At 46.1% G+C, this 13100-nt stretch overlaps 1 protein-coding gene across 8 annotated transcripts in view; it reads left to right on the top strand.

The window, feature by feature from the left end:
* GARRE1 (granule associated Rac and RHOG effector 1) overlaps nucleotides 1–12085 on the top strand; it is a 71543-nt gene extending 59458 nt beyond the window's left edge. For all 8 annotated transcript variants that reach the window (XM_019742672.2, XM_074314414.1, XM_074314415.1 and 5 more), the window contains 6 exons: nucleotides 832–957; nucleotides 2064–3097; nucleotides 6646–6811; nucleotides 7678–7815; nucleotides 10123–10201; nucleotides 10637–12085. In XM_019742672.2, coding sequence (XP_019598231.2) covers nucleotides 832–957; nucleotides 2064–3097; nucleotides 6646–6811; nucleotides 7678–7815; nucleotides 10123–10201; nucleotides 10637–10945 — 1852 coding nt within the window. In that variant the 3' untranslated portion in view covers nucleotides 10946–12085. The remainder of the gene's footprint in view (nucleotides 1–831; nucleotides 958–2063; nucleotides 3098–6645; nucleotides 6812–7677; nucleotides 7816–10122; nucleotides 10202–10636) is intronic.
* The last annotated feature ends 1015 nt before the right edge of the window (nucleotides 12086–13100 follow it).

Below are 13100 nucleotides of genomic sequence, written 5' to 3'. Positions count from 1 at the left end.
ATTACGTGAGTGAGGTCCTTGGGAAAGCAGAAGGGTAGCATGAAGCACTCAGGTGGAGGTCAGCCTGCGGTAAGGGCAGGGCCTGTTTCTGTCTTCTGCTGTGATGGGAGGGGAAGGCAGGGTGTGGGGACGGGGACACAGGTGAGATGGCAGAACTAGTGGAGAGGGGAATGAAGTAGAGCCCATCTGCTTACGTGTTTTCTCAACTAAGTGAGAGTTGAGAAAGGAAAGAACAGGCGAGTGGGTAGAGATAGCAGAGCTTTAAGGAGAGGGGAGGAGCGGTGAAGCAGTCGTCTTGGAAAAGGGAAAAATTAATTTATGGGGAGGTCATGTTTGTTCCTTACCTGAAATCTACGGTGAATCCCGGTGGCAGACTGTGAGGGTTTTCCCTCCATTGATCCTCAGTTTCTTGGGTACAGGTGTGAAGAGCTGTAGAGGAAGGGAGGGTCAGGGGCATCAAGGAAAGAGTTTGCAAAGGAATAGATACTGTGCCAGACCACGGAATCTCAGCAGGGTGGAGAGGAAAGTCAGGGCTGCAGCTGGCTGTTGGACAGTGAGAGGGCTTTAGGGCCCTGGAAGGCAGCCCCTCCACTGAACCCTTCTTTTCCTACCAAATGGACTCTAGTTAGAAATCCATGGACACCCCAGACCCTATTGCTTCCTCTTCCTTTTGCATAGCAACAAGTTCCTGTTAGCCCTGTCATTCTCTAAACGTTCTTATAATTAATAAATTTTTATTTGGTGCAAACTATAGCCTTTTGCACGAGGCCTGCTTGGAACACCCTTGCAGAGAAGTGCAGCCACGACTAACACAGCCTGGTTTGTGCCTAGGTGCCTGAAAGAAGACCCCGCTACCATGTCCCTGCTGCAGAGAAGCCTGGATCCCGAGAAGACCCTGGGGCTGGTGGACGTGCTCTACACAGCTGTCCTGGACCTCAACCGCTGGAGGGCAGGGAGGTTGGTGTCCCCATCTGTCACTTGAATTGGTTTGCTTTCAATTGGTGCACACCTAGGGACAGAGTTTCATGTGTGCTCACGTCACTGATAGTATGTGAGTCTATAACACAAGAAAGAGAACTTTTTGGTAATGTTTTATTTTGGAATAGTTTCAAACTTACACAACAGTTGCAAGAATAGTGCAGCGGATTGCTCTGTGCCCTTTACCCCGACTCCCCAGTTTGTTAACATTTCTGCCTTCATTTATTTTATCACTTGAGAGGAAATCCATCAAGAGGATTTTAACCCAGCTCATGTTCTCCTTATGGACTAAGAGCAGAGAAATGTTTAGAAAATTTACTTATATCTTGCATGAACTTCATATCTGAAAGTAGCTGACAGTTGCAAAATTATCCCTTTGTGAATTGTTCACCTTAGAACAGGAAGGAACCTTAAACATCTAGCCATGCGTCCTCCCCTTTTCTTAACTCATGAGCACACAGACACCCAGCACAGTGAGGTTGCACCAGCCATCATCTGCCTCAGCTCCTACCCAGGACCCTTTCTATCTCCAGTGCTCTCTTCCAGACTAGCAGTGCTCGGGAAAACTTTAGCAGTAACACCCATCTGTTCTTGGCACTGTCTGTAAAGTACTTCTAAGGACAGCAGTGCTGCCTAGTGTCCCTGAGTCCTGCCCACCCACCCCTCTTTGCTTTGTGGATTTGTCCATTGTCCCTCTGCTGGATCTGCCAGGCTCTCAGTCTCTGCCCTCCAGGCACAAAGCAGGCCTCTGCCAGTCACATCCCCCACTCTAGCCATGCTTTGCTTTCCTGTGCCGCAGGTACAGGGTTTTGCTCAGACTCCTCAGGCCCCAATCCTGATGTCATTTTCGCAGTCCTATGTTAGACGCTGTAGATTTTTAAAAAAATAATAAATATAGTCAGTGCTTATTATGCACACTTAATTAAAACTCTTGGGTGTTCATTGAATAAAATAAGTGAACCTAATACCACCCAGAGAGGTCTTTTTTGAAAATTCTTAAAGTCTTCCTTAAACAAAGAGATCCATTTCATTATCCAATTTGTATATTTGTCTTTTTTTTTTTTCTAATACATTTCTGTTATTAGGGAACAAGCTTTACCCTGCATACAGATCCAGCTTCAAAGGGAGATCTGTGATTTTGGGAATCAGGCTGACCTGCCTTCTGGACATGGAAACAAATCTTCAGGTGGCCTGCAGAAGACATTCTCCAAACTGACATCCCGGTTCACCAAGAGAGCTTCATGTACCAGCAGCTCTAGCAGCAGCACAAATTATTCCATCCTCAGTACCCCTTCCAAAAACACCTTCATAGCTGGGTGTTCAGAAGAGAAGGCCAAAGTGCCCAGTAATATTGACTCAAGGTTACAAAGCATTTTGAACATTGGTAATTTCCCTAGGACTACAGACCCTTCACAGTCAGCTCCGAATTCCAGTAATCAGATGGCCAATGGTTTTCTCACAGAGAGGCATGACAACTTTCTGCGAGGGGATGACGGCAAGGACGAGAAGGGTATGAACTTGCCCACAGATCAGGAAATGCAGGAGGTGATAGATTTTCTCTCGGGCTTTAATATGGGCCAGTCACATCAGGGCTCTCCATTAGTGACGAGGCGCAATTCTGCCGTAGCCATGGTGACTGAGCAAAAGGCAGGAGCCATGCAACCACAGCAGCCACCACTGCCAGTGCCCCCTCCACCGCGGCCGCCCCAGGCTGGGACGCACACACCTCTGACACCCCAGCCAGGCCTGGCACCTCAGCAGCAGTCCCCAAAGCAACAACAACCCCAGGTCCAGTACTACCAACACCTGCTACAACCAATTGGATCGCAGCAGCCCCCGCCCCAGCCTCGGGCCCCTGGGAAATGGGTACATGGCTCATCCCAGCAGCCAGCACAACCCGTTGGAGCGGGTCTGTCTCCTCTTGGCCAGTGGCCTGGCATATCTGATCTCAGTTCTGACTTGTACAGCTTGGGTCTGGTGAGCAGCTATATGGATAATGTGATGTCAGAGGTGTTGGGACAGAAGCCACAGGGACCTAGAAATAACACCTGGCCAAACCGTGACCAAAGTGAAGGAGTCTTTGGAATGTTGGGAGAGATTCTGCCTTTTGATCCTGCAGGTACGTGAGTCTCCACTCCCCACCTCGGGGATTTAACATAAATGTAATCACTGAGGACTTCACTGGACCGGTCTGCCACAGCCTGACTTGTGGGGAAGTGACTTTAAAGACCCTTTCTGCCTGTGTGGTGGTTAGTATGGGGCAGATCTAGCAAAGGTTGGAAGTAGTGAGAATGAGGCTGAGAAGGTAAGTGGAGCTCTTTTTCTTTGTACAAAGGACAGGATGAAGGCAGAAGAGAAGAAGTTACTTGAATGGCTCAAAGTCCCGTGGTTAAGCGGGGCTCCAGTCTGGGCCCTCCATCCGTGGGTGCCAAGGCAGCTGGCCCTTTGTGGGCTGCTTTTTTCCTAATTATATAACCTGTCCTGTGATTCTTTTTGCCTAACCTCCAGGACCTATGGAAGATGGTAGGTAGGTACCTACGTGCCTGCCTTCACAGAATATGGCTTCTCCTGGCCTACACAGTGTGAAAATACCACCAGAGTTCTCTTAGGAAATTAACTTAGAAATTTTAAGTTAATAAAACAAAAAATAACTTAGAAATAAAACAAAAATAAACTAGGAGGTAGAGTGAATTAAGGATAAAAAGCCAAAATTAAATTTAAAAGAAAAATATAGTAGAAATTATAAATCTGAAAAGTCTTTGGAAGACCACTAAAATAGATAAACCAATTTATTATAACAGAGTAACAGAGAACAAAGAGAAACAAGATTAGGAAAGAGGAAGGAGACATAACTACTGCAGATATATAGGAGAGTTAAAGAACTTTAAGACATTACTACATATGATTGATGACAACACATTTGAAAGCTGAATGGAAAATAGATTCTTTCCTAATAAAATATACATTACCAAAATTGCACCAAGAAGTAGAAAACCTGCCTGTTTCACAAGACATTGGAAAGGTAATTATGCAGCCACCATGATTTTTACCGTAAAAACTTTATAAGGATTATACAAAAAGTAAACTATACAGTGTTTCCCCAAAAGTAAGACCTATCCAGACAATCAGCTCTAACGCGTCTTTTGGAGCAAAAATTAATACAAGACCCAGTCTTATTTTACTATGACGGTCATAAGACCAAGTATTATATTATTCTGTAACAATATAATATTACAGAATAATATAATACCGGGTCTTATATTAAATTTTGCTCCAATAGACGCATTAGAGCTAATGATCCGGCTATGTCTTATTTTCGGGGAAACAACGGTAGTACATCTCATGTATTACTATGGATACATATACGGAAATCCAGCAGTGTATCAAAAGAGTAATATAGTTACTAAACATGGTTTACTTCGGGGTTGTAAGTTGGTTCAGAATAAGGAATTCTACTGTACAGTAATCCATCATATCAACCAATTAAATGAGAAAAACTCATATAATAGATGCTATGAAGACATTTGATAAAAGACACCAGCAATTCTTTAAAAATAAATAAACCCCTCAAAGTAAAACATGAAGGAAATTTCTTGAATATAAAAAAGACTATCTACCAAAAGCCAGTAGTAAGTAGCACTTTATATAGTGAAACAAAATCATCCAATTAAAATCTAGACCCAGACGGGGTGGCAACAGTTAACTACCAATAGCATATAACTGTCTTGACCTTCCTAGCAGATACAGCAAGACAAAACTAAGGGAAGTAAGAGGTATATCTTTAAAAAAGATAAATTAAAAAGCACATCTCTTTGCTGGCAATAGAATTGGAAAAAAACAAGACTCAATTAAAAGAACCTCTAGAATTAGTGAGTCTGGTAAGGTGGGTAAATGCAAGACAAATATATAGAAATTACTTTTTTCTCTAGCAAAAGGTATAAGGAAGTCAAAAATATATTTCACAAGGGGAGTACTGTGAAATATAAACAAGTATAGCAAATATTTATATAAACAACCACCTGGAGTAAAGATTCCCTGATAAAACAACCCAGCATTAACTATTCAAGAAAAGTGTTTTCTTATATCTTCTGAAAATTCCTCAAACTGCTCCTCATGCTCTCTTGTTCTTGCTCTCCTTGGGTGGGTAGATGTGGGGAACCTTGGACCCTGGGGTACAGGAAGAGCAAACAGTTCCACCTGCTATGGAGGAGCGAGCTACAGGGGTGGGCATAGCACATTTTCTCAATTGCTCATAAACAGTCTATACATTTTTTGACAGTCATGTAACTAGATTATAAATGGTGTTTGGCAGAATTTTACCACTGTTGATCCCTGTTGAGACGCGGACAGCCTGCGAATCCTACTAGCTTTTCCTTCTGAGTGTTCCTTTCTGACCTTCAAGTCCCTAATAATAGCTTCCTGCAGACCCTGCCCCAAGGGCAGAAAGTCTGTATAGCCCTTTTTGCAACTTAAGGAAGGGCACTCCACTGGACAGGTGAATTCTGGAAGGCACCCTCGTGGGCAGAGCCAGTTAGAACGGAATGCCCCTCTGAACAGGCACACCCAGCCCCTGGGGGCGTGGCTTGACTCGCTGGCATGGGCCTTGATTTCAGCCTGTTCCCCCCTTGTGTGGACATCTTGCTGCAGGGCACAAACGGCATAGTTTCATGCAGTAGTCCCGTGGCAGCACCCCGAGAACAATCTAACAATGGGATCGTGCTTCAGTATCTTTCCCAACTTGAAGCTAAAACATACACATTGCTGAGTCATATTCAGTTTGTGTACCATAGATATTTTCCTGCCATATCTTCTTAAAATTTTTATTGGGGAATATTGGAGAACTGTGTGTTTTTCCAAGATCCATCAGCTCCAAGTCAAGTTGTCATTTTCAGTCTAGCTGTGGAGGGCGCAGCTCACTGGCCTGTGTGGAATCGAACCGGTGACCTTGGTTTGACGAACACTGTGGTCTAACCACTGAGCCAACCAGCCGCCACTGCCATATCTGTTTGATTCTTCCTCTAAGTGCCTTCTGTGCTGTTTTTTTTCTCCCACTTTTACTTCCCTACGGGTCCTCACTCAGTTCTGTCCAATATGTTTCCAGTCACCTCTGAAATTTCATGTTATTCATTTCTACTCTTACTATCTTCAGACTGAATGAGCAGGTCTGCCATCCCATATCCAGGAAAATACTGGATCATGGTTGGGCCGAAGTGGGAATGGCCATATTGTCTATCTGGCTGACCCTGGCCTGCTGCTTTGATAACATCCAGATTTTCATTTGGCTGAAGTCATCATCTGATTTTCTAAGTTGTTAAGTACATAGCATCAGACATTGGAAAATTTTTAAGTACCTGGCATTTGTCTTTAATATTTAGACATGGCTAACGCAAACCTTTAGCGCGCTCTCTCTGTCTCTTGTTCACGTTCCGCCTGCCTCTTCTCAGGCATAACCTGTCCTGACAATCCCCATGCACACACCATACCTGAACTTCAGTCCCCTCTCACCATTACAGGCTCCTAGGCAAATCCCGCAGCCAGCTCTGGGCACAGGCCTGGCAGCAACTCACCACTTTTCACTTTATGTGTGACCAGCACATCCTCAGAAGGTAGCAAAGGAAACGAGGCCAGTTTGGCTCTAAACCCTATTGTCCCTTTGTCTTAACACAGTGGGTTCAGACCCCGAGTTTGCACGCTATGTGGCAGGAGTGAGCCAAGCAATGCAGCAGAAGCGGCAAGTCCAGCATGGTCGCCGCCCAGGCAACCCCCGGGGACACTGGCCACCCATGGATGATGCCCATCGGACCTGGCCTTTCCCAGAGTTTTTCACAGAAGGGTGAGTGCTGGGTGTGGTGGGGAAGCCAGGTTTGGGACCTGGGTATCTGCCGTGGGCCTTTATACACTCTTACCAAGTAATTCAGTTTCAAGCCTGCAGGTGAGTGACACATGGTCACATCTTCAGGGAGTCAGAGTTTTGTGATTGACTGACTGTAGGATGCCAAGTGTTGTGATGTGTCCCTGTGAACACACCATTGGTATAAATTGATTTTCAGGATAGACTGCTGCCCTAGACAAGGATCTTGTTTGATAGTGTTTGTGAAGTAATTGCATGTCTAACACTGTCTTTATGCTGAAATGAGCATGTCTATGAAACCCGTGTGATTGATGGAATGTCACCCTTGTAGCCTGTAAAAGGCAAAGGTACACGTTTTAGATTCCAGTGTATGGAGAGAACTGTGGATTTTCATCGTAAAAACAACTTGGGATTGATTTTTCACATCTGGGTAGCTAAAGACCACCTCAACTTTTTGTTTGCTATAAAGTGAATTTCATAGAGAAACCACAGGCTTCTAAGAGGAATAAAGGTCAGTGATGCTTGTATTACTGTTGACCCTTGAACACCTCGGGGGTTAGGGGCATTGCCCCACCGAGAAGTCAAAAACCCACGTATAACTTAAGTTGACCCTCCACATACATGGATTCCCAACTGTGGATCAAAAATAAAATTGACCCTTAAACAATGCAGGTTTGACCTTCATACAGGAGACAAGAGACCACTATTTGGTTGTGAGATGAATACAGAGTAAAGACTGTTTTTTACGGCTTGGGTGGGGGGGCGGGGGGGCTGGCCTTGGGGCTGTCCAGCCAGTGGCCAGGCTGGCTACAGGAGGCCTGGGACCAGCTTCTCTCTTTGGCTTTCAGGGATGGCCTGCACAGCGGCTGGTCGGGTACTCAGGGAGACTCAGCCAGCTCGAGTGACGAGACGTCCTCTGCCAATGGGGACAGCCTGTTCTCCATGTTTTCAGGGCCTGACCTCGTTGCTGCTGTCAAGCAGAGAAGGTATGAAGGGATTTCTAAATCAAAGGACAGAGGGGCATGTAAATGTCACCCATAGCTTATTCCTCTGGAAAGCTCAGGAGCCCCATCCTTCCCTGTCGGCCTTGTGTGACAAAGGCAGAGGCCTCTTCTGGCACTGTCTTGCTGAGGCCCCTGTGGGGCCACCACACAGGCTTATAGCCCAGGTGACTAACATTGGGTTGAGGTTTTGCTGGCAGAACAGTGTCATGCCAGCGGCAGCCAGAACTACCAGTATGACAGGCAAGGGACGATTCTGAGACAGGGCCTGCTGATGTTGGCCTGTGCCTTGCAGGACGCAGCCCTTTCTGTGGGGGGAGCAGGACCAGGACAACCAAGTTCTAAGCAGGACTCATCAACAGGTTTTGTAGCTCCGGACAAGGGTCTGGCCCGGACTGACCCTCAGTTTCTTTGTCAAAGGTGGAACTGTATAAAATGACCTCTGAGTGGTATTTCAAGGGGAAAAAAAATAGTAACATAGTATATTCAGAGCTAAGAAGTTTTCAACAGTAATCACAAAAATTAAAATGGGCCCTGAAATTAAGACAAGAATTTGGTTAGGAGTAAAAGACTGTTGTGGCTGTGAGGAAGCAGAGGCCAAGACGTGGCAGTCTAAAGGATGTGGGCAGGAAATAGAGAGCATGCAGGGCTGCCGGGGCATCAGAAGCATGCCCACTCATGCTGTGAAGTGGAAAAGGAGGCCAGGTTTCATTGGATAAGCAGTGGGGAGTGGGTAGATGAAGACGGAACGGGACCTGAGTCAGGCTGCACGGAGTAGTAACAGTGGTGATGACAGCAATTGCTAATACCAGCTAGGGTGCTTTCTGTGTGCCAGGCCCTGGGCAAAGCATTCACGCACATTTTCTCACTTAATTCTCACAACCACTGTATTTGCTAGGGCTACCATAACAAAGTACCACAGGCTGGAGGGGATTAAACAACAAAAATGTATTTCCTCGCAGTCCTGGAGGCTAGATGTCAGCAGGGTTGGTTCCCTCTGAGGCCTCTCTTCTTTGCTTGCAGATGGCCATCCTCTCTCTGTGTCCTCACATGGTCTACCCTCTGCGTGTGTCTACGTCCTAATCTCTTCTTAGAATGGCACCAGTGATACAGGATTAGAGCCCACCCTAATGATTTCATTTTAACTTAATTACTTGTTTAAACACATTCTCTCTAAATACAGTCACAGCCTGAGGTACTGGGAAAGACTTCAATATATGAATTTGGGGTCAACGTATGAATGGGGGGGGCAGTGACACAGTTCATCCCATAGCAACCACCTTATTATATAAGGACTGTTTTACCCCCAGTTCACAAGTGAGGGAACTAAGGCTTAGAAAAGTTAAATTCATTCATTCATTCATTCATTGGCACCTATAATGTACCAGGCATTGGTGATACAGCAAAGTCCCCTTCCTTGTGGAACTTATGTTCAATTGAGAGAAGGCAGATAAAAAAACAAACAGAAAAAACCAGATATATTGGATTGGGTTAGATGCTGTGAAGAAAATAAAGCAGGATACGAGGGGAGAGAATGCAGGGGACAGGTGGCTTTTCTGTTTTCAGAATGGGAGTCAGGGAGGCCTCTGGTGAGCAGGAAGCTGAACAAAATGAGGGAGCAGCTGGTGAGGAACTGGCAGTGGTGCATGTGAGAGAGTAGAATCAGGATGGTACACAAGTTTTTGGCCTGAGCATCTGTGTGAAAGAGGGTCCCGTGAACCGAGATGGGGAGGCATGCGGGAGCAGCAAGGTGGAACCAGGGATGGAGTTTGAGACTTCTGTTTGAGACAGGGAAATTGGAGAGGCCGAGTAGACATCTAAGAAGTCACCTGTAGCACCACCTCTGCAGCGAGCAGGAGCGCCGCAGATAGACGATTTACCTACACCCCAGCTACGTCCTGCCTTTGTCATTCAACATTATAACAAATTTTTGCATGTCATTAGTAAAACTAACACCTTTTGGTGTTTTAGTCACATTCTCAGTGTATGGTAAATAGTCACTATCTGTTGAATAAAGAAACAAATGGCCAGAACTGGTGGACTCAGAACAGCGGATGCAGCCAGTTCCTGTCCTCATGCCTGCCCTCCTTCCCCCACCCCAGCCCTGTGATGGCTTGCAGGAGTGCACCATTCGAGGGTGACCCACATTATCCCCCTGCACAGTGGACCCAAGGGCCCCCACCTAGAACCCATGCCCTGAGACACCAGAGCTAAGTGGCTAGAATGCCCCCTGGAGGTAAGCTGGGCAGGAAGCCAGGCAACCACTGCACTGAGAGCTCTTGGTTCTTTCAGGAAACACAGCAGTGGAGAGCAGGAGACCAGCACACTGCCCTCACCACCTCTTCTTACCACAGTGGAGGACATGAATCAGGTATGATGCGCTCTGCTCTGGCACAGACGGCTGGCTCTAAGGGGTACAGACCATGAGCAAAGTTCCAAAGCTTAAGTTTTAAGAGGGCCTCAAAGAAATGAGGGCTTTTGTTTGAGGTGAATGACTTTTCCCCCCATGATTTTGTCTAAATGATTAGCCATCTCTGCTGACTCAGAGCCATATGGAGAGGAAGCTCTGGGACTGTGCTGTCCAATACGATAGCCACTAAGCACATGGGGCTAGTATATTGAACAGTGCAGACATAGAGCATTTCTATCATTGCACATTCTGTTCGCCAGTGCTATTCCAGGGCTGTGGGGAGGGGGAGGGCTCTCACCCTGTCTCGTAGGTAAGAGCAGGGCCAGAGATGGGGGAAGGCGGGGAAAGATGATGAGTTGCCAGAAATGCCACTAAGAACCTTCTTTTGTCTCTCAGGATAACAAAACCAAAACGTGGCCGCCCAAAGCACCCTGGCAACACCCTTCCCCGCTGCCCAGCACACTGCCTAGCCCAAGTGCACCACTCTATGCAGTCACCAGCCCTGGCAGCCAGTGGAACGACACCATGCAGATGCTGCAGTCCCCAGTGTGGGCTGCGACCAGCGATTGTAGCGCCGCCTCTTTCACCTACGTGCAGACTCCACCGCAGCCCCCACCCCCACCAGCACACAAGGCAGCATCCAAGGGCTTCAAGGCCTTCCCCGGGAAGGCTGAGCGCAGGCCGGCCTACTTGCCCCAGTACTGACCCAGGCTGGCCCACCTGCCTGCCCAAAGCTGTCGGGGCCAGTGTCCCCACCCTAGGGCTGACTAGCTGGCACCAGCCCCCCAGAGGACCAGTGCACCCCTGTCCCAGGCAGAGATCCTTGGGGATGGGGGTGGTTGGCAGCTCTAAGCCTTTCATGCCTGGCTTCTCACATGTTGGAGGCATCAGAGCACTGGAGGGCCAGCTGCAGGCTGAGGTCTCTGACCCGCCTCAGGGAAATGCGGGGGATCTTTGAGCTTAATGAGCACTTCTGGTGATCTTGATGCAGGTGGGCCACAGGCCACACTTTGAGAAACACAGCTCTCAAGTTTGTAGTCCTACTGTGTGTGTGCTGGGAAGGCATCAGACCTGAAGGCTGAGAGCAAAACTGACCATTCTTTTGAAACTTCCCCTTCCCCCTCCTAAACACATTGAGTGATGACCACACCAATCACTGTATTTCATAACTATTTTTCATATAGGTTTTTAGTTAAAACATCTCCTGCCTAAAACACATTGAATATTTTAAGGTTAACAAATACAGCGGCTGGAGTTTTGTTCAACACTATTTTTTTTTAAGCTTATACAAAATAGACAACATATAGAATATTTGTGATCAGAAGCAATCACCTGGGTTTTCTGTGGGTGGGCAGCCCCTCACCACCCCCACAGCACCCAGAGGGTGCAGCCTTCACTGGCTTTACGAAAGCAGGATCATAAAACTGATGTCAGAGGCATATTCCTGATGGTGCATGGAAATGAGCCCGCTAGCTGCTGTCTGTGTGCAGGGTAAAGCTACACCTGCTGCCCTCAGCTCCTTCCACATAGGGCCAGAGGCCTCAGCATGGTGTCAGAAGGTGGGGGTGTGGTCAAGGGCTGCACAGAGACCCCTGCACTTGGAATTGCAGTAACATTTATGAGCTGGCTCAAGACAAACCAATTAAGATATAGATAAGAATTTAAAGTATTTTCTTTAAAAGACAAAAACAGAAAAACAACAAAATAAAAACCTCATTTTCGGTTAACGTGCCATTAAATAGATAACATCCTGTGGATTTAGGGGTTTTTTCCAGCCAGAATGGATCCAGAAGAATTTAATGGTGCTTAAATTGAGAAATAATAAATATATCTATATAGAGTAGACATATCCCACTGTATATTAATTGAGGTTACAGAAGTTCTTTATATAAAACTTATTTAAATTTTTCATACTTCATCTTTGAAAAAGTCTAATTGAGAAAAATCCATAATATTTTCTGGTATGAAAGTTTGACAGTATTAATATTTTTTTTATATTTTCTTAAATCATTAAACCATTTTAATATATGTTAACTACTAATAAATGGTTTATTCTTTCTAACTCCATATAAGCTTTTCCAGCAAAGATTGTAATAACACATTTATGTTCTCATTTTTCTACGGACATAAGTAAATTTATATTTAAAAATACCAAAAAGAAAAAAATATATATATGTACACACACTAATTCTATAGAGGGCCCTTAGGGTGTCTGAGCCCAGCCATTGAATCGTCAGTACTGTGTTGCCAGGCTGTTCCCAGGCCTCGGGTGATGTCTTGTGCTGTGTGGGGATGCCGTTGCCGCCTGTGCTTTTGATCCTGTCACCGTGGGTTCTGAACATTCACCTCACCATGTTTACAGAGAACTCTTTTGTACATAGACTTTTTCAGGCACGTGCTTTGCACCCACCCTGCGTGGCTCTTGTTTGTGTTAGATGTCACCGTGTGTGCACTAATCTCTGTTGAAGTTGTTCGTGGCTGTTTGACTTGTAAGATAGTTTTCTATTTCCTTCCGTAACGTGTTCACAGTACCCTGTATTTCCAGTTCTATTATACTGAAGTACTCTTGTTTTAATAGTGCCTCCCCAAGACCTCACCCTGGTCAGAGGTCCGTCCTTGATGCCCCAGTACAGCTGACATCAACATCGCTCATTGTCCCTTTCTAGTCTGTTTTTCTTAAGACATTTTGTAATTGCATCTCCATGGGCTGTGAGACTGTGTGAAGCTGTCTATGTGTGCTCTCCTGGTAGGTGCTGTGTTCTCAGTACCACCTTGCTCTGAACACTGGTAATTCCAGGTGCTGCGCTTGGCGGGCGTCTCGCCAAAGCGCATGTGTGTGCGTGCGTGCGTGTGTGTGTCC

This window comes from Rhinolophus sinicus, linkage group LG11 (assembly GCF_036562045.2).
Source record: "Rhinolophus sinicus isolate RSC01 linkage group LG11, ASM3656204v1, whole genome shotgun sequence".
Lineage (NCBI taxonomy): Eukaryota > Metazoa > Chordata > Mammalia > Chiroptera > Rhinolophidae > Rhinolophus > Rhinolophus sinicus.
The sequence above is the reverse complement of the archived record's forward strand: the minus strand, read 5'-3'. Positions and strand labels throughout refer to the sequence as shown.